At 49.0% G+C, this 27,702-nt stretch overlaps 1 protein-coding gene across 13 annotated transcripts; it reads left to right on the top strand.

Moving 5' to 3' along the window:
• The first annotated feature begins 491 nt into the window (after positions 1-491).
• On the top strand, positions 492-27,658 carry TMEM150C (transmembrane protein 150C). 13 transcript variants are annotated; one of them, XM_054202339.1, is made up of 11 exons: positions 3,924-3,942; positions 4,433-4,495; positions 5,790-5,919; positions 6,177-6,310; positions 11,716-11,797; positions 12,817-12,870; positions 12,990-13,022; positions 13,127-13,257; positions 20,279-20,406; positions 22,828-23,005; positions 25,250-25,528. In XM_054202339.1, the coding sequence occupies exons 5-11, from the start codon at positions 11,718-11,720 to the stop codon at positions 25,456-25,458; spliced, it is 813 nt and encodes a 270-aa protein (XP_054058314.1). In that variant the 5' UTR covers positions 3,924-3,942; positions 4,433-4,495; positions 5,790-5,919; positions 6,177-6,310; positions 11,716-11,717; the 3' UTR covers positions 25,459-25,528. The 13 variants fall into 13 exon arrangements, with proteins under 13 accessions (XP_054058316.1, XP_054058310.1, XP_054058321.1 ...); XM_054202341.1 differs by lacking the exons at positions 3,924-3,942; positions 4,433-4,495 and adding an exon at positions 492-594 and having other exon boundaries at positions 25,250-27,658; XM_054202335.1 differs by lacking the exons at positions 3,924-3,942; positions 4,433-4,495 and adding an exon at positions 492-594 and having other exon boundaries at positions 11,713-11,797.
• The last annotated feature ends 44 nt before the right edge of the window (positions 27,659-27,702 follow it).

Raw genomic sequence — 27,702 nt, 5'->3', positions numbered from 1 at the left:
GGCGGGTGCTTCTTTCAGGTTTCCGAAACACTTAGCAAACGGCCACGGCTTCCCGGGAGGACTGCAAAGACATCGCCGCCGGTTTTGGGCGGTGAGCCCTCTTCAGTGCCTCCGGCAGCAGCACCCAGAGCCGCACGCTGGGCAGGTGCTGCTGGCACCGGGGAGGGAGGGCAGGGAGGGGGACAGAGAAGGAACCACCCTGCGGCCCGCCTCACGGCCGCGCCTGGCGCAGCGCAGACGGAGGGCCCGTACGCGGTGCTGGGGCCCAGCACGGAGCTTGTTTTTGGCGGAGACTCGGCCGAGGGGCGCTGTGAGGTGCCGGGCGGGGCCGCGCTGGCGGCCCACCACCCCAAATCCAGCAGCGAGGGCGCGTCGGCTCCTACTGCCGGCCGACCCCTCGCAGCCCCGCGGCCCTCAAGTGCCTCCCCGAACCGCCGTGGCGGCGGCTGCGCTCCCCGCCCGTCCGGGGCGGGGCGGGGCCTAATGTGGGCCGCCTTCCCGGGCCCAGCCCGGCCCCCACGGCCCAGCCCGCCCGCTCGCCGCCGCCGCAGCCGCAGCCGCCGGGGCCAGAGCCACCTCCCGAGCCGCCCGCAGGTAGGAGCCGCTACCGCGGGGTCTGGGAACGGCTGTTGGGAGGGCGAGACCCTCCGCCCTCTCCTGTCGCGCTGTCGCCGACCTGTCTCACCGCCCCGGCAATCGCCACCCGCCCTCCCCGGTCGTGGTCTGGGTGCCCCTGGCGGGAGGTGGCGGTGAGGGACCCCCGCCGCGGGCAGCAGGCGAGCGCTCCCCTCCCCGCGGGGCTGGCAGCGGGGGCCGGCCCGGCGCGGGGCACCGGGGCGCTCGGGAGGAGCTGAATCCCCAGGGCTGTGTGTGCTGGAGCTTGCTGATTTACGGCAGGTAGGCAGAGGGTAGATGAGGCGGCTGGAGCCGCTTGACCCAGGGCCTGAAGGACCCAGCCGTGGCAGAGATCGGCTAGGTCGTGGTGTCGGCGTCGCCCTTGCCCGTGAGCCCCTCTGTGCCATCCTTTCGGGGCTGAGGGGGGTGACGATGGCAGAGCTCGGCAGGGCAGTGTGCCAGCCTGCTGTCAGCACCCCTGCGCGCAGGGGTCCGTGGAGAAGCTCACCTGGGTTGAGGCTGTGGGGTGGGACAGGTACAGCCTTCCATACATTCCGTCGGGATGCCTGACGCGCAGGCTGTTAAAATTCCCGGGAGGAGAGTAATTCCCAGAGAAAAGGTCTCGAGAAAGGCCATTCACCTCTGCTCTGGTACATCAGGGAAGGAAGGGCGAGATCCTGCCTCTGTCATGTTCCAGGTGATGATGGGGTTTCGCTTGGGATCTCAGTCTCAGCTTTTTCTTGCAGCCGCATGCTTGTGCCAGACCTTTGATTCAGAGCTCTCGGGCTATAAAGGTTGGAGAAATTCTGAGATAATTTTCCCTTCATCTTCCCCCCCCCCTTTTTGTTTCCTTAAACAAAGCTTCTTGGTAAAGTGACCTTAGGGATTATCTGGTCAACTTTTGTGCAGTCCTTACACCATAGCAACATACATGTGTATGGTTAATTATGAATAGCAACTCAATACGGAAGAGGGAAGTGTGCGAAAGGTATATCCCAACACACTGACTGCCTGTTGTGTCTTGCTCAAATGAATAAAACTGCCTGAAAAAAGGGGACTTGATTCTTGCTGACTTTCTGCCTTTGGGTAACAGAGTAAGGAATGGGGGACTCATATTTGCTTGACAAACACCAGGCTCTTGTTTTCACTGTTGTACTGTTAAAAGTAAAATTATTTTCTTGTGCTGTTCTTCGTGCCCAGCTGTCAGCGTTTTCTGAGCCTGGGTGGTTGGAAGTCAGTGCAGTTGTTTCATTTTCCCTTTTAAGATGCTTTGTGCTGCAGTGTTTGCTTTTCAGATGCAGAGCAGGGATGTGTGCTTGTATGAACATGGACATTTTCATTTGTTTTTTCTTGGGAGAAATGTCATGTCCATAGTTTCCTCTCCTCCCCCAGCCATTTCCGGGCCTGAGATCGCAAGATTGCGGTTTGGCCCAACAGAGACACTTAAAGGTCCTGATCCTGCAGTCCAAGCTGAAACAATGAGTTCTGATGGCAGGGTAAGCGTGAGTGAAGAAGCAGAGAAGGGTCTGTGGGAAACGAGAGAGATGATCCTAAGCGTATTGGGAGGAGTAAGTGGTAAGGGGGAATGGCTGGCAGGTGAGAGGAGGCTGCTGTGATAGCGGGCTTGGACCAGGACTCTGAATACACGGCTCATCTGTCCGGCTGATTTCTGGTGTGACCTCTCAGCAAGTAACTCATTGGCCCTGTTGTCTAAAATGGGAATAATGATACTTTTTGCTGCCTCAAGACTTGCAAAGGTCCCTAGGTGCCTGTCTCCCCTCGCCTTGTGTCCTCACAGATTGCAGCAGCGGTCACCTGAGGTGCAGGGATGAAGGCATGAGAGGGGTGAAAGGGGAGCAGAGCACGTTGGGAACATGTGGAGAGAGAAGGGTGGAGTGAATGGGAGGATGGACGAGAGGCAAAGATGACTGATTAAGTTTCAAAAGCTGTGAAAGGAACTGTTAAAACAGCTATAGATTACCATGCGTGAGGTTTAATGCAGGTTTTCATGGCTGAGGTTTCCTTTGGATGGTTGTGCCTGCAAGGGAGAAGTGCCTGCTAGAGCAGCAGTCTCTGCGTAAGTGCTGTTTGCTCAGTCAAGAAGTGTTTGCCTTTGGCAGGCATGCAGACCTGGCTCCCTTAGGGAGGGCTGGGCCCATGTGCAAGGCAGGAGGGAAGCCTGCTCTCCACTCCGCTGGCCACGCAGAATAGCAGAGGTGTCTTCCCCAGCCCTGGGAGCTGCTGAGCTGGGCTCTCCCGTGGAAGAGGCGGCATGTTCAGCAGGTCTGCTGGGAGAGGAGGCCGAGGTACTCCCTGGTGCCGTGAGGAGAGGTCTGGGCTGCCTCTCCCGCAGGGAGCAGCCTGAAGGGAGGAAATGCGTGGAGGACTTGGGCCGGTCTGCTGCATTGGTGAGGGGAGGGCCCAGCATCCTCCTCTGGATTCCCTGAACTGGGGCAGATCCAGGTCGCTGAGGAGAGAACTTCTGCCCTCCCTGTCTTATTTCCTGCTCCCTGTTTGGAACCACTGTGATTAGTAGTGGTGACTGCCTGAGCCAAAAGAAGCCAGCAGCCTGTCAGTTTTGGTACCACAGGACTGCAGGAGTGGACTTTGCCTGGCCAAGCTACTGGAGGTGGCCATGGCTTTGTCAGGGACAGCCTCCCCAGTGTGGTCTTGGTCTAGCTGAATGCTCTTAGAGGTGGTTTAATGTGGTCTCTTGCATTACAGGAAAGTCTGTCTCTGAAAATATATTTCAAAAGACAGCAGAAGTTTTAAGCCCTCTGGATGTGGTGGAGAGGCTGGTCACAGCAGGCTTGGCCCCTGTTTTACAGGTGGAGGCTGTTCCCTGGTCCCGTCTGTCCATTGTGTTTGCAACAGGTTTGTGTGAAGTGAAATCTGCATGGCACCTTCCTCCTCTAGCTCACCCGAGCATCCTGTAAACAGCAATTTATGGTTGCAGCAGCCTGGGAGACTGGTAAATAAGTGTAACTAATTCCTACAAATAAGGAACGCTGTCTAGGCAGTGATGAACACCACAGAAATGTCTGTGTACAATTGCTTATCTTGTACTTGTCTCAGGGCAGATGATTTCCACAGGTTTAAATGGAGCCAAAAGACGGATGTAGTTTTTTACCCTTGACAATCTCTATGCCAGAGGGTAACTCATTGGCCCTGTTACTCTACCTTGGTTACTCTACCTTAGAGTAATGACTCTAGAATAATGGACTGCACGTCTATTCCTTCTAGCTCACCCTCTGGCCCATCATCTCACTGCTGCTTCTCTGGGGCTTTGGTGCTTAACACGAGGGGAAGAGGACCTCAGTTTGCTGTGTGAGTAGTGGAGGAGGCATGAGTCCTCAGGCTGAAGGGGCTGGTGAGGGAGTCTGTCCTGAGAAAAGTCAGTGTGCTATGCCACACTCCCTAAAAGCTCATAGGCCTTGGGTGTTTTCCCCGTGGCTGACAAGTGCAGACTGCTTGGTGTGTATGCTTCTGCTGGTGGTGCCCACTGGCGTAACCAAAGGAAATGCTGTTTTGGGGACAGTGCACCTCTCTTCAAAAGTGTAGAGCTGCAAAATCCAGTGAAGAAAGGAGCTTGTGCTTCCAAACAGTGGATAAAAGAAGGGTAGAAGGGACAAGAGAGGTGAAAGACGAGGTGAGGAGGTGGAAAAAGCCCTGCTTACACTGTGTGGGAAGCTCTGTAGCTTGAGTGTATGTTTTGTGTTTATTGGGGAGAAAAAACAGTGACAGGGTAGCAAAGGGAGGGAAACCTGGAACTGTTGTGGCCTTCCAGGGCATACGCTCTCTCATCCATAAACTACAGGAGAAGATGACAATATAACCAGGAATAACTGCTCTGCAAAGTCTGCTCTTCTGGGCTGAGTCTGTAAGTCGACATGACCTATCTGTCTCTTTCTTCGCCAGATTTCACCTCGCTGTTGCATGTTCTTTGCCACTCCCAACACTTACATTGTTTTCCCGATAATGGGATAAACCTTTCGGGCAGGCTTCCTACCTGCTTCCGTTCTAATGTGTATCTTGGCTTTGCTTGCTCATGCACACTGGAAATGCTTGAAGGCATTTGTGTTTTTGGAACTGAAGAGCAAATAAAACACCTCCGCAGACCTCTGTCAATCTATTAATACACCGTCAAGATCACTGTTCGTTATGGGAGGAGAAACACCCATTCTGCTTGTTGCTGGTTCAGGCAGCAGTCATTAGGCTGGGATGGCTAAAGTGGAAGATGATCACTGGCCAGCTTGTCTGCAGACACTGTGCACGGTGCCTCAGACTTTCCGGGCTTTGCCACAACATCAGCCTGCATCTGTGTATTATGTGCAGAGCAAGGAGATGGTTTCAGAGACTCTTTCCTCACAGCATAGCTGAAGCAGGGGGAGCTTTGCTGTCTTTTATTTTATGAGGAGATAAACAGCCCTCGTTATTTTCCAGCGACTCTTCTCTTTGGGGTCTGGCTGGGACTTTGGGGTGAGTGCAGTTCTCACAAGCATCCCAGACCAAAGGGTTAGCTAATTGTGCAAGGGGAAAATATGCCCTTGTGGCGATGGTGTGGGACAGCGGGGTTGGGTCTGCATTGAGACTGTCTGCTAGAGAGTTCCCTCAGGAGAGGTCTGGCTAAAGTGGCCGCAGTCTTGAGCATCTCTGCTCTCGGAGAGGCGGTAAGGCATCTGCCCTAGGAAGTGGGCAGTCCAACGCACTCACACTGTGAGGACTCACTGTGGGCTGGTTGCCACCTGGCTCCTGAGGTTGTGAAGTGCCGTGAGGGCTGAATCTTGCAGCGGGCACTCCCAAGGAATACGGGGTCCTTGAGGCAAACAAACACACAGTACCTGCAAAGTGCAGTGCTCCTCAGCTCGCTGTGAGTCTCCCTCTAAGCCCTGGCTGCCCCCCGCTGGTTTCACCGCCTGCTGACCCAGCTCTTTCTGTCTGAACTGGATGTGTACCTTCTGCCTTACCCAGCTCCTGCCTCTCTTCTCTTTGCCTATTGCAGGCTGAGGGCCACGACTGCCCAAGCCCTGCTCGTGGTATGAGTGGGACCTCATGGAATTCAGTGTGGGCCAATGTGGGTGCACGGGTCAGAGCACTGCGCTGTCAAAGCGTGCAAAACACACCTTTGATCCTAAGGTGGCAAATTATGTTAATTTTTCTTTTATAACATCCAGGAGCCTGGTCTTGAAGAAGGACGTGCCTGGTTTGTACACCAAATGCAAGGAAGGCAGACAGCCCAGAAGAGTTTACAGTTGTCGTCTCTGGCTGTAACACAGCAGCTCAACACCGGTTTCTAACTGGCCTGTAAGTACTTGCGTGCGACTGAGGGCAAAGGTTGTGCGGCAGCAGGAAGCAGCATACCAAGAGCACTTTGGTACGTCCTTTGAAGGACAGTAGGGTGCAGAGGGGTGATGCTGGCCTTGGGACCTAGTGGTGCTGCAGGAGTATCTCTGGGTAGGATACGCTGTCAGTCACATGATCTTCTTACCAAGGCACTTGGGAAAGGCTGAATGTATATATATTTACAGAACTGATAACAAATTAATTCTACACAATCCCAGGAGACAACTTCCTGGGGAAACGTGGAGGGACAGCGTGGGCAAGCTTGGATATGAGGAAAAATTTCTTCACCTGAAGAGTTATCAAACATTGGAACAGGCTGCCCAGGGAACTCGTGGAATCACCATCCCTGGAGGTATTTAAAAGATGGGTAGACGTGGTGCTTAGGGACATGGTTTGGTGGTGGTTTTGGCAGTTGATGGTTGGACTCGATAATTTTAAAGGTCCCTTCCAATCTAAAGGATTCTAGGATTCTAATACAACCTTTCTGTCCATGTTTTTTGGTGACTAGAAGGTTTCATTCCTTTGGTGCGCTCGCCCATCTCCATTAGGTTTGTGCTGGCCAGAGCATTTCATTACACACTGAACACATTTACAGTGCGATGGGACAAGAAATATGTGTGGATGTTCCTGTGGGTGAAACCATTGCCTCTCAACATTGACGCAGGATTATTGAAGCATCTCCTGCTTCGCCCATGTGCAACCCAGAGATGTCTTTACCTTTTCCCATTTCTTTCTTATATAAATAAATGAAAATAGCATTTCTGCACACCCTTGAGATGGTAGGTGGGTACCCGGAACAAGCAGAGCATCATACCCTGCTGACAGAGGGGATCGCTTCTTTTACTGTTACCCACTATTTTGTTATGTATTTACAAGTCTCTGGCATGCCTTATCTCTCTCACTGCCTGCTCAGGCTGGGAACCTTGAGATAAACCTGAAAACGCTCTGCTTTGTTATGTTGGCATTTGTGGCTTGTGGGTGGCAGGTTATGTAATGTGCTGGTTTGTCTCTGCTCAGTTACAGTGATTAGGTATCAAGTGACTGTGGTTATTTTTGCTTTTAAAAGCAACAGAGAACTATAGTGGGCGCCCCCAAAAGACAATTTGTGTTTATTCCCCTTTGATTGTTGCTGACTGGCAGCAATTCTTTATGACTTGCCGTATGTTTTGAACAGCATCCTCCTTCTCATGATGCTTCTGGCTCTGTACCTATTCTCTGAAATGACTCAATGGCTTAGCACGGTGGAATGCAGGAGTGTTGGTCTGGATTATTATGCAGCCCTTGAAATGCAACTGCATGCTATAGTCTTAAAAAAGATGTATTACTCTGTTAACGTGGTAATTTTGTCCTTCCTTACATTCATATTGTCCAGCAAAAGTGACTTCAGGAAGAGCCTGTAACTTTGCTTGGCAGATGAATTTAAGATGCCCACATTAAATGAACCTTGAGCAAGCAGCAGTATATGTTTGGTGAGCTGCTTGCTGTAATTGAAGTGTGTACATTAGAGGAATGGGAGCTTAATTGATTGTGGGGGTGTAGAGGGACAATGGTAATAAAAGCAGAGCAAACAGCTGACAGTCTGAGTAGATTTAGGCATAAAAATGGGAATAGAGATAAGCGAGTAAGCCTGCATTGAGAACAATTCTCAAGACACCCTGTGGCAGGGCTCATGTGAGACTCTTTGCAATTCTGCACCCTGACCCATGATAGCAGGAGCACACCTCAGCGGGGTTTTTGCACTGCTGGTGTGAAACCATGAGTCAAGAAGGACTGGAAGACCACAGTGTGTGCTTTTCGGAAGGTGGGCTGACTCCAGCTGGGGTCAGACATGAAGCTGAAAACATGTTTTTGTTAGCCTTGTGAATCCATTGCATCACGAGGGCTTTCTGTTGCTGAAGGCCTTCCTGTGCAAGCCTTAAAAATGGAAGACAAACAGGTGTGTGCAATTACCAACTACCTTCTGGATGCTGTGTGTTTATTTGGGGAGACATGGCCTAGCAGAGATGGCTGTTGTCGCCAGCTGGAGTTGACTGCTCAGATTTGGCATAACTGGTCACAGCAGCAATGCAGAACAGAGCTGTGGAGAGGAATGCTAGCTTTATGTCATCCCTGTGGAGCAATTAGCTGTCAAATAAATTGTTTCTACATTTCCCACAGAGATTTTAGGTTCTTTTTCCTATTGCTCTCAGCATTTTATTTTGGCTAAACTGTCATTTGGGTTCCTTGCTCTCTTGTTCCTGGCTGCTGTTAGAGGCGCTGGTCTTAGCGTGCACAGAGGTCTCACAGCTTGAACACGTGAACATCGGGGACATCCCTAAAGAGGACAGATTAACCCAAAGGAGGCTGCTGAGAATATGTGCTGGACACTAGTGCAAAGCTAGGCAGGTTTGGCACAAGCTTGGGGTTTCTTCTTTGGAAGGAAGTGAGGTTACATGTAATTTTGTTCCTGGCACCCAGATAACACAGCAGAGAGTAAATGAGAAGTGTGCAGGAGCTGAATCCTGGTTTTAAACCATCCTCTGCCCACATGGGGATGTTGAAACATCTTCAGGCATGTGTGGGATGTGTTAATGGACAGCGTTAAAAGGTGTTGCCGTTTGGGGACATGGGCGAAAGGGACCCTTCTTTCCTGCTCTTGGTATTTCATCTGTCAGACGCAGGCGGCTCGCCCCTCCTGTGTGGGCTGGCAGCAGCCAGCAATGCCGCTGCTCCAGCCATTGCCCCCCTGCTCTCCTTCCAAGGGTGTGCCAGAGAGCACTTCTTCATGTTGTCCTGCACCCATGCCTTGGTGTGGAACCTGTCAGAGGAGGGTGCATAACGGCAACATCCTTTCCTGGTCAATTCTTGCGGCCTGCCATAAGAGGTAAGCTTGCCCTGAGCTTGTCACCCTGAGAGGCTAGCCAGCCTGATGTGGGATGCTTATTTTCCAAAAGGTCCAGCCCTGGCTGCACTGAGCTCTGGTGAAGACCTGGCCCCACGCAGGTCATGGTTGTGCTCCCTGGGAGTGCTGTTCTTCCTTCTTGGTGTGAACCCAACTGGCCGTGATGAGAGGCGTGCAGGGGATATGTTCTCTAGATGTTTCTTTTCAAGGGCCTGAAATGAATGTGTTTCTCTGAACTATGGACCTGGCTTACCGTTGGGATGCTGTGCTCTGCGCTAGTCATTCATTGCAGTGACTTTGGATGTTGTTTTCTGTTAGTGGTCGACAGAAAGAGCCTCTATGTCACAGTGAATATTCAACACAGGGCTGTTTTCCAAGGGAGTGAATCTGTAGATGTATCATACTGACTTTGATGAGGTTGGGCACCAGTCCTTACCCCCACTCCGTTGCAGGGCTTGGCACAGAGTAATGGTTATCTGGACAGCATTTTTGCATTTCCCCACCTCATCCTGGTGTGGAGTTCCATTCCCTGTGTGTTGCCTTGCTGCTCTGCCTGGGGGAAAAGTTCTGTGCCACCTCCCTCTTTGCATGACAGACAATGCAGAAATAGCTTGCGAAGGCTGCTGTTTCTTGGCTGGGAGCTATGCTGGAAGGCGGAGGAGCTGTGGCAACTGGTTAATGAAGACAAGTGTTATGGCTAGTATTTGCTTTTATTGCGTAAATGAATCCTTTGTACCTTTCCAAAGGGGGGAAGAGTTAAGTAATAAGATCTGCCATCCCCTGACCTGAAAGAATTTTGTTATCTTGGCTTAGTCCAGCCACCACCAGAGAAAAGAGGAGAGCTGAACACTGCATTAACGGCAATTACCTTACAGAGGAAACACAGGCTGTAAACAGGAGGTGACATTACCTGTCTGCTCCCCTTCAGCCAAGACAGGGGCAGGGAACTCAGCTACATCTGTGGCTCCTGATGTGAGGTGCCAGCACTTGGGTAGGGACGCAGCCCTGCTGCAGGTGAGGCAACTGCCACCTGGAAGTTGTCCGTGACATTGCCGGTACAGGTATCCTGGCACCAGGGCAACGGCCAACACTAGCTAAGGGATGCTGCTGTGTGTTGATGGGCTGCGGGAGGAAAAGGCAAGGGCAGCGCTTCACAGAATAGTAGGAACTGCTACGGCAGGGGCTGTGTGGGGAACGGAGCTGTGAATGGCTTTGTGTCTCCTGCGCGGGAGGAGAGCAATAACGATGATACGGGTGGGGAAATCTAGTCCACCGTCATTGATAATTTCTTCTGATCTGTTACACCGTGCTAAAGATCTGCATACGTGCTGGAGCCAACTGCCTTCTAAATTGATGTACTTAATACTTGCATCGTTTCATGCTCCCTGTCTGCAGCGCGCTCAGCTCCCAAGTCAGGGAAGAGACCTTTTCTGTCTTTTATGGTTTGCATTTCAGCCTCACTCAAGGCCATCCGTACAGACAGCACCAAATCATGGCCTCATGGTTTTGTGCCAGTGTGGTGTGGCTTGGGGTACTGGGTCCTCTGGGACCTCTGAGTCCTCGCAGCGGGGAGGGAACAGGGCAGCAGTCCAGAGAGACCATGGCTCCTGTGCTGCAGATGTAGGAAGGCCAGGAGAGCTGAGAGGAGGAGGATGGCAGTGTGGACACTTTCTTGTCTGGAGCAAAGGGAAGAGTTATTGCTTTAAGGACCCGGATGAGGTAACTGAGCTGCAAATACAAGAAGGCTCTAATGAAAGGCCAGCATGTTGGAGCTGCCCTGGCACCCCAGGATGACTCGCTGACCCATGGGGACCTTGGTGACCCAAGGAAATGCCTGCCCCACAGCAGGCTATAGGAAGGAGGAGGCAGAGCTTGGGGGCGCAGGTGTTTCTGCTCTGGTGAAAATTAAGCAGGCGCTGGAGCTGTGTGCCTTGCATTTTTCATGCTCCGTGTCTCCTGGCTGTGCCGGTGCCTGGAGGAACACTTATGAAGGAGAACAGAACATGTAGAAATACTTGATCCATTGTCAAAGGACTCACAGGGAGACCTAGGACTCTCTGTGTCCGCAGTACAGCAACATAGCATTTCTGAATCGCATGTTAACACGTGGAACAGCCCCAGCATCTCAGATGTTCATCTAGCATGATTTTGCCGGGAGGACAGTTGCTTCCTCAGGAGGTGGTGTGCGCAGCATCCTTATGCCCTGTGCAGGATTTCACAGTGCCTACCTGTCGAGAGCTGATCCTGTTTGTAATGCCTTGTCCTGACAGTACTCTGGGTGCTGGCACTCAAGCTTACCTCCGCTCTGGATGCAGCCAAGTGCTATTTTTAGCTGATTGCTGTGGCCAGGATGGGAGCTGGTCGTGTGCTTTGTGGAGATGAGGAGACAGCACGTGCGTCCTTCTCCCTTCATGCTGCAGGCTTTGCCGAGGCAGCGTGTGTGGAATCGGTAATGATCCTGGGAAGGAGGCTGCCTTGCCTTGTGCCTATGGGGAGTAGCAGCGAATTAGGACTGCGGGTCTTGCGGTGTCACCTTGTGCAAAATACTGAAGACAAATACTTTGAAAACCTTTACTTTGGTTCTGTAGGTATGTCGGAAAAGTCTCCCCCTCCACAACTCCAGGCTCTTTGTGCCTTGGTTTTTATGCACAGTGCAGACGATGCTGCCTGTGTGCAGCAGCTTAACCCCGTACGCCAGTAATGCCAGTATGAAAGGTTTGCAGCGCCTGCTGCATGGCCATTAGGAGCTTGATCTTGGGAAGCTTTGGCACCCTGCTGTGTGGATGCTCTTTCTGCTTTCAAAAGAGGAGGGACGAGGCGGGTGGGTACCTCTGCCCTCTTTCTTTTGTTTTTACTTTGTTCTTTGTTTCTAGCAGGTATGGATGGGAAGAAATGCAGCGTGTGGATGTTTTTACCTCTCGTGTTTACCCTGTTTACATCAGCTGGATTATGGATAGTGTAAGTTATCTCCTGCTGGTTGTTTGTGAGAGCGGCTTAGGCTGAGGCAGTCGGAAGTACTGCTGTGGTGTGGGCTGCCTCTCAGTACGAAGCGTCTTCTGGGGATGCTCTGTCCTGGGGTTACTGTGGGGCTGGGAAGGCACACGACAGGGGCAGGGGGCAGGCCGTGCCACTTCATGGCTTAGAGGATCACGTTTTTATCCCTGAGTTTCTGTGCTCCCCAGGCCAAGATTCTGACGTTGCTTTCTTCCTGGCACACGTTACTGGGAGCTGCCTGAAAAGAGACAGACAAAAGTGCAAAAATTCCCTTTCATCTCGTTTTCTTTGAGTGACTCAGCAGAGCTCTCGGAGAAGCACCGAGGCCCTGCTTTGGGGTGCAAACTCAAAATCCGCATCATGCAGTACTGCACTGACAACCTGCCAGCAGCTTAATGCTGACAACTCACTTTCTCACTAACACTTTTTACCAAAATGCAGACGAGACATGCATTTCCCTGAGCTGGGCTCTCTCCAAGCATGCAGGCAGACGACTGCAGCATGAATTTGGGAGCGATAAATGTGCAATCAGCCGCTATGTTCAGCCTGAGCCAAGCATATATCCTCCTTATATTGTATGATATGGCTCTGGCCATGGATGTTGTTTTTCAGCAGCAGGGGTAGCTTAAGCCATTTGTCTGACCCCTATTGCTTGTTGTTCTTCTTGTCCCATCCCCTCTGTTTGTATTAAAACAGCTGTTGTGGAGGGGGGACCATGGTAAACCAGATGATTCAAATGATTCAGATTAAACATGAAAACATTTCCCCTGGTTGGTTATTTTTAAGGCAGCTCAGTTCAGTGACCCTGGTTTGTCTATAACTGACCACGCAAAACAGATGCAGGACAAAGAAAGGCCTCCAGCAGATCCTGCCAGTGCCTTTGAGACACTAAATGTGTTGTTTGAGTGATATTTGTAATTGAAGCCAGGATGAGGTTTTAAACGGTTTTAATCTTTTTCTTTCTTTTTTTTTTTTTTTGACAGGTACTTTATAGCAGTGGAAGACAACAAAATTCTCCCACTGAATGTACCAGATAGGTAAGAGCTGGTTATGGACTTTACATTCAATTACTTGATTCTTTAAAATAATAAAATAATGTAAGTTAAATGGGAAGGAAAATCTTGAATCTTTGTTCCTGTGCATTTATGTCTCTTAGGAAACCTGGTTCCAAAAGACCACCTTATATAAGGTAAGTGAATGATTTTCTTCCAATTACTGGTTGTTGATTAATGGTTGTTATTTGTGTGTCTCTGCCATCCTAGAGTTACAATGATACACTTTATATTTTCCAAGTATTGCAGGTGACACACCTCCTGCAAGCTGCGTGTTTAGCCAAGTCATGAACATGGCGGCATTTCTAGGTAGGAACCACAAGGGAAATGTTTCTTTCTCTCTCATTATTTGTTTTAAGAAGTCACTGAAACGTAAGTAATATCCCATACGTATTGTTCTTGAGTCTGATGATGTGAAATCACTTAAACTGTGATTATTACTGATTAAGACAGTATTATTTTGTCTTCATTTGTAGAAAGACAGAATGCAGCTGGATGCATTTGAACTTTATTGGTTTCTGATTTCTCATGTTTTTAATTGTCTCATCTTAGCCTTGAATCTGCATGACTGTTTCTCATTGTATGGTGGATTTTTGTTATATGCTGTGAATGTGAGATAATTGCATGGGCATTGGCAAATGCAGCAACTGATTATGCAAAATATCATTCGTGCTGAATTCCCCCCTAGCCTACCCCTTCCTAAATTCCATTACTAAATCTGTGGAAGTTTAATGGCATTTTCCAGCAGTGGAGGTAAGAGGGAAATGCCACAATGAGAAGAAATATCTGAAAAATACTTGAAAAATGTGGCTGTGTTTGGTTCTTAAAACTGTTTGTTACCTTCATCTGTATCTATTTTGAAGAAGTTATTCCAAACCTAAATGGCAAATAATTCATTATTTTAACCTTGATTTACTCTTCTTTAGTAGTTTAGCATTTATCTTTTCCTATTTGGGATGATTTATTGTGCTTTCAGTTTTGCTCTGAGCTATTCTCTCAGAGTGTGTGCCTGTGAAAGGCATGATGTTTCTTTTCAGAAACCTGGGAGATTCAGTTGAGTTGAGCTTTGAAATTAATCCAGACCTGTATGTGCACAAGTAAGATACTTTAACAATCTTAATCTGACATAATGCAAATGAGGCTTGGGATATAAAACCTGGTAAAATATGTTCAATCGTGAACCTTGACATGAACTTCCTTATTTTCAAGTATCGCTTTCAGGATGGAGGTTAGGACATTTAGGCATCCTTGTGCTTTGTTTCCGTGTATGCCTTTGTTTCAAGTTTAGACATTGATTTACATATTGAGCCAGGGTCTTGGTTTGTAGAAATAATTCTGGTTCCAGTTTGTGCTAAGGCAGGGTCTTGCACACATGTTATTTATGTGCCTGGCACCCAGTGCAGTGTGGTGATGATGATATGATTTAAACTTCTGACCCCCAAACCGCTTAAACCAACATGTGCATAGCATGTTACTTCTTACATTAATGTGGCTGTTTGACAGTAGTGAATACATGCCTGCCTTTTCAGCTGCTTCCAGGTAAAGCCCCATTTCTTCAGACCACCGTTCGAGCAGCCTCTGTGCACCTGCACCAACTCCCAGCGAGTCCAAGGGCTTTATGAAAGGGCAGGAGCTGGCTTGATGCACACTCACCATGTGAATCTGGGTGGATGAGAGGATAGCAGTCGCGTGAGTGTGAGGGGAGCAGCTGGTGTCAAGAAGGGCAGGCAAACAAAAGACATGCAGCTTTTTGAAGCAAAGCTGTACTGTACGCTTTCATTGCTGCTTCTTCCTGTTGCAAGAAGAAATATAACCCCCAGAATGCAAGCGTGTCGTGGGGGATGTGATGCTAAGTGGTTGTCTTGGCCACAGTGATCATGAAATGGTTGAGTTTAACATTTTTGGTATCCTGAGAAAAAAGGGACAGCAGTGTTGCTACCCTGGATTTCAAGAAAGCAAACTGGAGCTATTCAGGGAGCTACTTAGCAGAGTACCATGGGAATCTGCTTTTGAGGGCTTAGGAGTCCACAATTGCAGGTCATTCTTTAAGAACCACCTTTTAAGAGCACAGGAGCAGGCAATCCCACTGTTTTGTAAGTCAAGGAAGCGGGGCAGAAGACCAGCTTGGCTGAACGGGGAACTCCTCATGGAGCTCAAGAGGAAAAAGAAATTGTATGACCTCTGGAAGTGAGGTCAGGCTTCGCAGGAAGATCACAGAGCTGTGGTTCGTGTATGCAGGGAGAAGACATGAAAGGACAAAGCTTAATTAGAGTTGAAACTGGCCAGTATTGTCACAGATAAAAAGGGCTTTTTTAAGTATGTTAATAGCAAGAGGTCTAAAGAAAACATTGGACTGATACTTGTTGAAGTATCTGACTAATAGAGATTAAGGTAAGGCAGAGGCATTCAGTGTGCTTTTTGCCTCAGTCTTTAGTAATACTGATAGACCTTGGGCTGCCTGGTCCCCTGAGTTGAAGGACCATGATTGCAGGAACAGTGACTTTCCACTTGTGGACACTGAAATTGTAAGGGACCAGCTGTATCAACTGAATGTTCACAAGTCCATGGGGACTGATGGGATTCATCCCAGAGTACTGAAGGAGCTAGGGGATATTATGGAAGGACCCCACTCAATCATCTACCAAAGGTCTTGAGAGTCAGGGGAGGTCCCTGCTGACTGGGAGCTAGGTAATGTTATTCCAATCTACAAAAAGGGTGTGAGGGAAGACCCAGGGAACTACAGACCTGTTAGTCTAACCTCAGTTCCTGGAAAAATTATGGAGAAGATCATACTGGATACCATTGAAAAGGCATTTAAAGAACAATGCAAACATCAGGCACAGTCAACATGGGTTCACAAAAGGAAAGCCCTGTGTAACTAATTTGATATCCTTCTATCATAAGGTCATCTGTCTAGTGGATGAAGGGAAGGTGGTGGATGTAATTTTTCTGGATTTTAGTAAGGCTTTTGATACTGTCCCTCACAGCATCCTTCTGGACAAGTTGTCCAACTGTGAGAGGAGCAGGTTCACAGTGTGCTGGGTGAAGAACTGGCGGAAGGGCAGGGTTTAAAGGATTGTAGTGAATGGGACTACATCTGGCTGGTGACTGGTCACCAGCAGTGTTCCTCAGGGTTCAGTTCTAGGAACTGTTCTGTTGAACATTTTTATCAATGATCTGGATGCGGGAGTTGAACACACTGTTAGCAAGTCTGCTGATGATATCAAACTGGGACATGCTGTTGACTCTTTTGAGGGATGAGAGGCTTTGCAGAAGGACCTAGATTGGTTGGAGCATTGGGCAATCGTTAATGATATGAAATTTAACAGGTGAAAGTGGTGGATTCTGCACCTGGGGTGGAGTAATGTTGGGCACAAGTATAAGTTGGGAGAGGAGTGGCTGGAGAGCCGCCGTGCAGAAAGGGACCTGGGGGTGCTGGTTGACAGCAGGCTCAGTATGAGTCAGCAGTGTGCCCTGGCAGCCAAGAGGACAAACTGCATCCTGGAGTGCATCACAGTATAACCAGCTGGTCAAAAGAGGTGATTATCTCACTGTATTCACTGTTGGTGCGGTGTTCACCGTAAGTAGTGTGTGTGGTTCTGGGCCCCACAATTTAAGAATGATGTTAAGGTCCTTGAATGCATCCAGAGGACGGCAACAAAGCTGATGGAAGGATTGGAAGATATGTCCAATAAAGAGCAGCTAAGGACTCTGGGTTTGTCTAGTTTGGAGAAAAGAAGGCTGATGGGTGAGGTGGAGAGGGAGGTGCAGTCTGTTCTCCCAGGTATCCAGTGACAGGACGTGTGGGAATGGTTCAAAGCTGCATCAGAGAAGGTTTAGACTGGACATTCAGAAGTACTTCTTTACCGAGAGAGTGGTCAAAGATTGGAACAGGCTTCGTAGGGAGGTTGTCAATGCCCCAAGCCTCTCAGTGTTTAAGAGGCATTTGGACAATGCCCTTAATGATATGCTTCAACTTTTGGTCAGCCCAGAATTGGTCAGGCAGTTGGACTAGATGATAGTTGTGGGTCCCTTCCAAATGAAATTGTGCCCTTTTCTCCTCTCTTTTCTTCCCTCCCTCTCCTCTCCTCTCCTCTTCTTTGTGGATAAAGCCAAGCTTTCCTCTGCTGTATTGGGTGCTTCTGAGAGCTGCTTTTAGCTTGTACCTCTGGCCACCTTAGTTGTGGCAAAGCCTTTGCTATAGGAGAGGAGAACTACAGAAACCTGCCAGAAACATAGGCATTACTCAGTATTGAAAATGATGTTGTTTTGCACATGATGCTGGAACGTAACCTTTTAGTTCCCTTTTGTCATTCCGGTTAGTGTTTTAGAAAAAGATCACATGATTTCTGGGTCCTGTCCTGTAGAAATAGAAATGAAAAAGTTCTTGCACATGAGCTCAAGTAGTCACAGGGTGGCTGTCCCAAACAATTACCTGGGGATGAAAACCAGAAATTCTCTTTTTTGGGGGGAGCAAAGTTCTCTTGTTTTCAAGGACTCGGGATGGATCGATTCACTAGAATAAATGGTGAGAGAGTAAATTCTAACATCTTTTGCAGTTTGGACAAAAGTGGGTGCTTTTCACTTACAGTGACCTTATTATTCTAAACCATGTTTTTGGTATTATACCAGGGTTTTTGTGGAAAATATAGGAAAATAATGCAGACAAGCATTAGCAAATGTCCATGCAGCATTCCCTAGGGAGGGCTTGAATATACAATGTGAATATCTCCTGGGGTTATGTCATATCATATGATATGTCATTTGTCATCTATATCATGTATCATATATCATATCATAGTGCTTGGGCTAATTGTAAGCTTGGAAGGACTGCTCTTCCAGTCTTCACGGAAAATTAGTGCGACGTTTTGGCTTGTGTTCATGGCACCATCAGCTTGTTCCAGAGGAGGAGAAGAGGCAGTGGTCGTTATGGTAAAATCTGCAGAAATACGTATGTGCTGTTCATACATTTTCTAATACAGGTGGGGTTTTAATGTAGCACCTCCAAGATAGCTCAGTGCTCACGAGTGGAGTGAGAATTGATGCAAGCCCAGCTGCTGCAATGTGAATGCATGGTGTGTATGTGATAGACTATGTGCTGGGAGCTTCCCAGGCAAACAGGAAAGTGTCCTCTTTTCCCCCTGAAAATTTGCAACCCAGCTCCTAGACTAAACATCATGAGAAATGTGTTAGTGTTGCAACTTAGGGAAAAAAAGAGGATTTATGGCCTTTGGAAGGAAGGGCAGGCCACTCAAGAGGACTACAAAGAGGTAGTGAAGCTATGTAGGGAAAAAATCAGGAGGGCCAAAGCCCAGCTAGAACTAAACCTGGCTTCTGTTGTCAAGGACAACAAAAAAAGTTTCTATAAATATATTAGCAATAAAAAGAGGACTAAGGATAATCTCTGTCCTCTAGTAGATGGGGCCGGTAACATAGTGACCAAGGATGAGGAAAAGGCTGAGATACTTAATGCCATCTTTGCCTCAGTCTTCATCAGTAGGACCCGTTGTTCCCTGAGTACGCAGACCCCTGAGCTAGAAGACAGGGATGGGGAGCAGAATGAAGCCCCTGTAATCCAAAGGGAAATGGTGAGGGACCTGCTTCAGCACCTAGACATACACAAATCTATGGGGCTGGATGGGATCCACCCAAGGGTACTGAAGGAGCTGGCGGAAGTGCTCACCAGGCCACTTTGCATCATTTATGAGCAGTCCTGGATAACCGGGGAGGTCCCAGCTGAATGGAGGTTGGCAAATGTGACACCCATCCACAAGAAGGGCCAGAAGGAGGATTCAGGGAACTACAGGCCTGTCAGTCTAACCTCGGTGCCTGGGAGGGTCATGGAACAGATCATCCTCAGTGCCGTTACATGGCACGTGCAGGAGAACAGGGTGATCAGGCCCAGTCAGCATGGGTTTGTGAAAGGCAGGTCATGCCTGTCAAACCTGATCACCTTCTATGATAAGGTGACCCACTTAGTGGATGAGGGAAAAGCTGTGGATGTTATCTACCTGGATTTTTTTCAAAGCTTTTGACACCATTTCCCACAGCATTCTCCTGGAGAAACTGGCTGCTCATGGCCTGGACAGGTGCACTCTTCGCTGGGTTAAAAACTGGCTGGAGGGCCGTGCCCAGAGAGTGGTGGTAAATGGAGGTAAATCCAGTTGGTGTCCGGTCACAAGTGGTGTCCCCCAGGGCTCGGTGCTAGGGCTGGTTCTCTTTAATATCTTTATCAATGATCTGGATGAGGGGATCGAATGCACCCTCAGTAAGTTCGCAGATGATGCTAAACTGGGCAGGCGTGTTGATCTGCTTGGGGGTAGGTTGGCTCTGCAGAGGGATCTGGACAGGCTGGACCGATGGGCTGAGGCCAATGGTATGAGGTTCAACAAGGCCAAGTGCCGGGTCCTGCACTTGGGTCACAACAACCCCATGCAGCGCTACGGGATTGGGGCGGAGTGGCTCGAAAGCAGCCTGGCAGAAAAGGACCTGGGGGTGTTAGTCAACAGCCGGCTGAATATGAGCCAGCAGTGTGCCCAGGTGGCCAAGGCGGCCAACAGCATCCTGGCCTGTATCAGGAACAGTGTGGCCAGCAGGACTAGGGAAGTGATCATCCCCCTGTACTCGGCACTGGTGAGGCCCCACCTCGAGTACTGTGTTCAGTTTTGGGCCCCTCGCTACAGGAGGGACATTGAGGTGTTGGAGCGTGTCCAGAGAAGGGCTACAAAGCTGGTGAGGGGTCTGGAGGACAAACCTTATGAGGAACAACTGAGGGAGCTGGGGTTGTTTAGCTTGGAGAAGAGGAGGCTGAGGGGAGACCTTATCACCCTCTACAACTACCTGAAAGGAGGCTGTAGAGAGATGGGGGCTGACCTCTTCTCCCTGGTGGCAAGTGATAGGACAAGAGGAAACGGGTTCAAGTTATGTCAGGGGAGGTTTAGATTGGATATTAGGAAACTTTTTTTCACTGAAAGGGTTATTAAACATTGGAATAGGCTGCCCAGGGAGGTGGTGGATTCACCATCCCTGGAGGTGTTTAAAAAAAGGGTAGATGTGGCACTTAGGGACATGGTTTAGAAGTGGTTTTTGTCAGGGTAGGTTAAAGGTTGGACTTGATGATCTTCAAGGTCCCTTCCAACCTCAGCAATTCTATGATTCTAAATGGCAGTGTGAGAGCTCAGCAACACTGTATTACAAGAGAAATGCTTCCTGTGCTTAATCTTGTTCATGACTAAGTGGGACGGGGCCGTGCAGAAGCACTAAGCTAGCTTGGCCTGCAGTGAGCTCTCCCCTCTGGATGGAAAGAGGGTGAGGGATCCGTGAGCCCCCAGCCAGGTGATTAACTGCAGCCTGTTCTACTAATGACGCACCTTGCATTTTGTTTCCTTTTCAGCGCTTGTCATGGCTGTCCTGCGCTTCATTCAGCTGAAGCCCAAGGTGCTGAACCCTTGGCTGAACGTTAGCGGCCTGGTGGCGTTATGCTTGGCCTCTTTTGGGATGACCCTACTTGGCAACTTTCAGGTACTGTACTCCAGGCTTGGACCGCTGTGTCCGTGCTGTGTGGTTCTTGCTGTTCTAGCAGATGTACTTAGGTCTTTGATCTACCTGTGATGTGAGCTCAGAAGATATTGTGCCTGGCTGTGCCCCTGCCCCAGCAGGTACAGCCTCCTTGTACCTGCTCTGCTGCCTTTGTCTACTGCTTACGTGGCTCCCGTGGCATGCTGAGATGAAGGGCCGCAATCATTTTCACGTATTCCTGGCAGGATTTGCACCTGCATGCTTACAGTTCAACTGCCAAGAGCCAGAGCAGGGAACTTACTGAATCTCTTGAGCCCTCAGGGTTGGCACAGGTGGTCCTGGGTAGAAGGATTGAGCTGGAAATTTACATATGCATCTGTGTGAATAGATGCACAGCTGCCTGTACAGATTTAGCAGACAGTTCCATGTCCTTTGTTTAAAATACATGTTTAAATGCACCTCCTGCTTGTCCTCAGACTGGCCACGAGAGGGACACAGCAGAGGAGTGCTATGACTTCTCCTAATGTGATAGGTACCTGGATGAAGTCCCTCCGATTCTGTCTGCTCTGCAAGATTATATAAACAAACAAACAAAGAAGCTGTCAGTGCCACAACGTTGCTCTGTAGGATTGGGTGCCCACGGTGATCATGAGTGTTTCTGTTAGGTCTGCAGTGAAAATCAAGGCCTTAGAGTCAGTAGCATTTGGGTTTCCCCATCCCACTGCTGTCTTTGATGCTCTGCCTCTCGCTGGGGTGCAAGTAATGACCCCCAGTAGTGGCAGGAGCTGAGATAGGTCATTGTGGGCTGGCTTCTTTCCTGGCTTTGCAGGCAGGAGCTGTTTTTCCTGCAAATAAAAAAGGTCCTTGTGAAGGGTGAGTAACTGTTTGGGTTGTGGAGCAATTGCAGGAACTTTGTGTGCTTTATAGTTTGGTTTTTTTTTGAATGAAGTTTGAGATAACTTGACTGTTTTGGACCTGGTCTTCCTAACTCCACAGCACAAGCCAAAAACTCGCTCTTGTTTTTTCATGAGAGCTTCCCAGCTGAGCACCATGAAGCTTTTGTAACGGCCTTGTCTAAGTGTGAGCAGAGTATTTCTGATACAGGGCACGCACTAGGAAGCAGTTTCAACCTCTCCTTCCTTTTTTAGCTACTCGGAGCAAATGGTGGTTGTTTGACTTTGACGTGACTTTGAATCATGCCTTGTTATAAATTCTGAACAAATTATCCACTCCTTGTTAGTTACCAGTATCCTTGCTTAGATCTTTTGCCAAACCATGAAAGCATGTGGTGATGAGACGTTAGTCCGCGCTTTTCCCTGCCTGACTGCTAAGCTGAATGTGGCATTAAATCGTATTTATGGAAAATTACAGATTGTGTGTGTTAGAGGGACATTATGGCTGCGAGTCCCTTGCAGTGCAGGCTACCTTGGGAAAGGCAGCTCAATTACAATTTTGTGTGTACTATGATTTGGACCTACCCATGAAAAAAAAAATCAAGGTAGGGAGGAGAGATCAGTGGAAGCACAGTAACTAGGCTTATCTTGTAGATTGTGTCTTGTTTGATGAGAATTTGTTAAATCACCAAACAGGAATCAAGACTGCAGGAAGGAATTGCAGACCACTGATTTCTTTTCTAGAAAAGACTCAGAGGCAGAGGGGAAAGGGAAATTGTTTGGCTTAAGTCTTGTCCATCCTGGGCTTTCTGAATGAATTTGCAGGCTTAAGGGATCTCTTTGCAGATCCTTGCTCATTGAACCTGGCTGTCCTTTTGCCTTGCCTTGCACAGTCACCGAGTCCCGTAAGGCACAGGAGCACAAGGAGCAGAGAAGCACTTGCACTCCAGAGAGGTTGCGTTCGTATTGCCTCAGAGCCCAATGGTCGAGGATGGGCAGGAGAGGGAACAAACAGTCAAGCTTTTTGGTGGGAGAAACTTCCCAAACCAGGCCCACGTGTTTTGGCTTGTGCTAGCTCAACGGAGGTTTCAGGGCTCTGGATACCCTCTGCCCCAGGCAGCACTGCTGCATGCAGCTGGTGAAGGTTGCATAGTTTGCTTCCGTTGCAGGGAGCTGTACAAGACCCCAGCGGGTTGTCCTTGCCTGCCCGGGCCATCACATTGAGCCATGGAAGGATTTATTTCTGAGCTCTGTGTTGGTGAGTCTTGTCAGGGAGCTGTAGAGGCAGTCCCCAAGCAACTGCATTTTCTACTGTACTTGGGCTTTGGGCAGAAGATCTGCTTGACTGTGACAGCTGTCAAGTCATTTTGGTTATGTACACCTTACATCTCTGCCAGAAGAAATGATATAGCATCTCTGTCTCACACCCCAGTGATTCCCACTGTCCTCTATCCCATCACAGCAGCAGTCCAAGGTAGCTCACAGATAATTCCTGTTGCATCCAAACAATCATCATTTTGTTTGTTCCTAGCTTTCCAACGATGAGGAGATCCACAATGTGGGCACATCGCTGACCTTTGGTTTTGGGACCTTGGCGTGCTGGATCCAGTCTGCCCTCACCCTCAAGATCAACCTGAAGAATGAGGGACGGAAAGTCGGGATTCCACGAGTCGCCCTGTCGACCAGCATTACCCTCTGTGTGGTGCTCTGTATCCTTTTGTCCCGCTGCCTGGGAAGCCAGGTATCATACATGTCGACACTCTCTACAGCAGGGAACACTGGCTCTTCTCACATCCATCCTAGGATCTCAGAGCACTTAGGAATGCTACTCAGCTTGTCTTCACGGCATGATCCTATGATTGCTTCATTTTGCTACTTGCTACATTTTACCAGGATGCACTGCTTCACAAACGGGCTCACTTCCTTCATAAATGTTTCTAAAACTTCTTAGTGATATCCAAAGTGGTTACAATATTGAATAGTATCTGTGTGATTTGATGGCACCACTACTTACCTACACAGTAGCATTTAAGATTATGCAAAATATTGAGATAAAAATTCTCAGGAGAACAAAGGAACAAGGGAAGAAATCAGGTTTCTGAAGATGAGAAGATTTTGATGTATTTGTTGAAATGTTCCGGGGTGCTACATCCATCTGTGCCTGTTAAGACAGTTATCGCAGTCAAGAGCTGCTAGGTCATGTGGACTTTGGGTAAGACTAGGTGCTTAGAAATGGGATTTGGGCTGTGGGGTCTGTGGTCACTCAGACTGGATGTGTGTGTGGCTTCCTCTCCACCTTGTGCCTGTCAGCCCCGCTCCAGCCCTGGGTACTCATGTGCCCTGGGTGTTTATTTAGGATGGGTTCGTTCAGTGCATAGTTGCATCAATGTTAGTGCTGGGATAAGCAAGAGGGCAAGAATAAATGGCAAGGAATAAGCTAATCCCCCTCTTCAGGGATCAGCCTGTCTTAAAACAATTCCTTAATCACTTGGCTGGTTTTGAACATTTCAGCCGGTGTCCAGACGAATAGAAGACTGGTGTGAAGATGCGCTGTCAGTCACCTCTTAAGCTTCCTTGGAAAAATTTGTAGCTGATCATCACGCTTTGGTGTATGTAATGTGGGAGTTTGCCTGATTCCAGCGGTGCTCCCCTCCTTTCCTTGCCCTGAGCCCATACCTGCCCCTGGGTCTGTCTGGGGTAAGGCTGCATGTGAGGAGCTGGGCCGGGCTGCTGCCACGCTGCTGTCTTTGGAGGTTTGTGCCAGGAGCATCTGGGTAAGCCAGGGCGTAGCTGCTCCTGTACCGACATGCTGGCTGCTCCCGGCCCAGCCTTCCCCAGCTGGCTGCTTGGCACTGAAGGCCTTGGGCCCTCTGTGGAGGGGGGACAGGCTGATGCAGGAGTCCCATCCCACCCACATCCACACACTGGCTTTGCAAAGGCTTGGGGTTGGCTCCCCATCCCATGCAGCTTGTGCATAACCCTTGCGCTACAGAGAAAGTGTAAGATCCTTAAGCCAGACACAGTACGCTGTTTGCTGAAATCAAGCTTTGGTTGCTTACGCTAAGCTGAAGACAAAAAGTCTCTGATTACCTGCCTTGTGCAGTTAAAGCGTGGGAGAGGCTGCTTGTTTGCTTGTTTTACCTGTGTAAGATGCAAGATGTGCATTCCTGCATTCTTGGAGTGCAGAGGAAATCCTGAGAGACGGAAGAGCCAGTAGATTTAGAGGAGATGTGTATCGGGCTAGGGCAGGTCCCCAGCTCAGGAAGGTGTCCTCTGCTTTAGGGAAGCTGAGAATTGCTTTTATGGAGTACTCCAACATAACCCGAGGCACAGCAGTGAGACCCTGATGCCAGGCAATACATGGTCCAAGCACCACAGGTACATGTGCCTGGAGGACAGTTTCTGGCTCTGACAGCATGCTTTTTCCTTTCCATATAACATCCATGCTGTGTAGACTGATGCTTCTGTATTTCCCAGAAAGGGATGACTTTTCAGGTGATGTAAAGAGAAGGAAAGATTGCACAGTGTAGGTTGAAAGGTGTTCCCATTGCCTGTGGTGCAGAGATCTGATCCAGTTCCCGCTGGGAGGATCCTGGCAGGTAGGGGCCCACAGCCAGATCCCCAGCTTGATGGTGCCCTCACTGGCTAGTTGGATGTTCAAGCAAGTCATTGACTTCTCTGCACCTAAGTTTTTCCCTCTGTAAATGTTTTATCAGTCTGAATTGAGATCAGGAAGCCTGGTCCGTATAGGAGAGCTGCTGCGCTCCATGGACATTGTTGGACACCTGACATCCCTTCCATCTCTGGCTCCACATTCCCACTCTCCTGATGGTGGTTGGGTTGGTTGACTGTCATCCGGCTGACTTTAAGATTTTATTGTCTTCCTGTTGGCTTTCTCTCATCCTGGTTGGTGTCTCTGCTCCCACTAGTTCTCCTTGACTTTACTCTTCCAGATTTCATCCTCATGGCACAGGGCATCCACATACATGCTTCCAGGATCCAGTGGGGTCTGGTGATGTGCTTCCTGTGCTACTTTGGCACATTTGCAGTGGAGTTTAGGCACTACAGATTTGAGATCGTTTGCTCCGAGTACCAGGAAAACTTTCTGAGCTTTTCCGAAAGCTTATCGGAAGCCTCTGAGTACCAGACAGATCAGGTGTAGCCTGTCCTCTGGCAGGGGGGAGGGGGGCAGGTGTGGTCTTGTGGGTTAAACATGACCTCATTTACACTTTTTTGATTAGTTTGTTTTCATGTGCAATCATGATTGTATTGCCAAAGGGCTCTGAGGGTGGCTGTCTCAGCAAGAGCCAAACAAAAATAGCTGTCTGCTGAAAGGAGTGGATTCTTCTCAGTGGCAGCATTAGAGAGCACAAACTGTTTGGTTTGTGCTACCAGCGACTCTTTCTGAGTGGCTCTGTCACACTCCTGTTGTTCAAAACATTCAACAGCAAGTCCTCATGATGCCTCTCCGAGACAGGCACTCCTCAGCCTGTTCTGCAGAGGAGGAAATGAAGGAAACAGACTTTTCCGGGCACTGAGTCTTCAGGAGCTGATGGTTCCCGAGTCACCAGACTACATCTTTCATGTGTTTCTTGCATTGTTTCCTTTGCTGCCAACTGTTGTAATTTGGTAGGATGAGAAAGAGTGACTACTCCTTCTCGACTTGGAACCGGGCAGTGGAAGACCCCAACTGACTGGCTTTTACGGCGAGCAGGCAGGCATTTCTTCCAGCCTGGAAAGCAGCCGACAGTAAAGCTGGGTTTGGGAGAAACTGTGCTGTGATCAGGAAACGAGACTTGGCCAATACTGCCTCGTAACTGGACAGACTGTCCCCAGGCCAGAGGAGATGCACAGTGGGGTGCTGTGCTTGGCTTTTTCTTTCAGACCCAACAGCGGGGGCTGGTGGAAGCAAGGTGCTGAGTTCAGATGGGAATGCCTGCATGCTCTGAAGATGACCCAGAAAAGGCTGCTCTTTCCAAGTATGTAGTGGTTCCGCCACATATTGCGTGTAATATTTCAAAAGCTTTTTTTTTTTTTTTTTTTATTCACTGTGGGGGGAAAACATTGTGTAAGAGACACTGGGCTCGCCTGCAATGAGAACAGAACCCTTGCAGCTGGTTTTGGGCATAGGGTTTGGTTTTGCTCCTCGTACAATTAGAAGTCAAACTTCTGACACGCCAACACTAGGCCCCGCAGTGTGGCCAGTGGTCATGAGTGGAATCTGCCACAGTTTTGGAGGGCTTCCAAGGTGAAGGGAGGCAGTTCTGCCCCGGGGGTTGGCTGATGTGGCCTGAGGGCTGAAGGTGCAGGAAGGGAAGAGCAAAACCAGAAGGGCTTCTCCCTCCCTCAAGGGAGGTATTCAAACAGAAAGTCTGTTTTCAAAGAAAAAGCAGGAGCTCAAAGCCCCTGTTTGAAAACCTGATTTTGGGAAGGCTGCTGTATTGGCTGGGCAGGGGAGCGGTGGGAGCTGCTTCTCATGAACATGGCTTCTGTTTTCCTTCACGAGTCAGGCTCAGCTTAGGCTTGCATCTTGTCTGAGCTGCAGGAAAACAAGTGAAAATTAAAATGGTGGCAAGACATTTGAAAGGGAACTCTTACTGCACCGTGGCACTTCTGAGAGAGGGGGCAAGGCAGGAGGGCATTCAGTCTTCTGCAAAGGTGGGGTCTCTCATGAAAGGAGAAACAGTTGAGAGAACTTCTGTCAAAACTAGTCTAAGTAGAAAGCTTTAAGCCGGCCCTTTACTTTATCTTCTGTGAGCCAAAACTTGTTCTCAGGCAGCTGTGTTATAAATCCAGAGCATCTGCAGCCAACAGAGGGTGGCCGTTGGACGGCTGAAGGCCTCCTCCTTGTAGCTGTGTCATTAGTGGGAGGCTTTCCTGGAGGGACGTGCTGAGGGTGGGCCAAGGGCACAGCAGCGTTAAGGCACAGGGGTCCCCAGCAGCTCATCCGGGGAGCTCCTCCTGGGCCAGGGCAGGAGGGGACAGCCTGGAGAAGATGCAGGTGGGGGCCCTCTTACGCGGGCACACACACTCAATGCATACGGAGCACAAAATAGTGATTTGTTTTAAGGGTGTTTTACTGTAAATAGTCCACTATGACTTTTTCTTTTTTAAGTCAACTGATACTTTCAGTTTATCATTTTATATTTTGTAATTTTATCAAAGGAAAGAAAAAATTGTTTGTGATTTATTTTTTTTTTCTTTCTCTCCTCTTCCTATATGCAATCCAAACTGAAATTCAGGTTTTTGGTGATAACTCTGTACATTTCTAGAGTATTTCTAACAGCACATTTCAGTACAACTAAATGACAACTGATATACACTGAAACATGACCACTAAATAAAGTGCTTTTATGGAGAAAGTGAGTTTTATTTTTGTCCCCTACCCCATGCATAGCTTTCTGAT

Source organism: Rissa tridactyla, chromosome 5, assembly GCF_028500815.1.
Source record: "Rissa tridactyla isolate bRisTri1 chromosome 5, bRisTri1.patW.cur.20221130, whole genome shotgun sequence".
Classification (NCBI taxonomy): Eukaryota; Metazoa; Chordata; class Aves; order Charadriiformes; family Laridae; genus Rissa; species Rissa tridactyla.
The sequence above is the reverse complement of the archived record's forward strand: the minus strand, read 5'-3'. Positions and strand labels throughout refer to the sequence as shown.

What these genes read in the sequence shown, in the direction of transcription:
- TMEM150C (XM_054202341.1), top strand. Translation starts at nt 11,718, where the DNA reads ATGGATGGGAAGAAATGCAGCGTGTGGATGTTTTTACCTCTCGTGTTT. An exon ending in TCAGCTGGATTATGGATAGT is followed by an intron (nt 11,798 to 12,816) that starts GTAAGTTATCTC and finishes TTTTTTTGACAG; the next exon opens with GTACTTTATAGCAGTGGAAG. An exon ending in AAAAGACCACCTTATATAAG is followed by an intron (nt 13,023 to 13,126) that starts GTAAGTGAATGA and finishes ATATTTTCCAAG; the next exon opens with TATTGCAGGTGACACACCTC.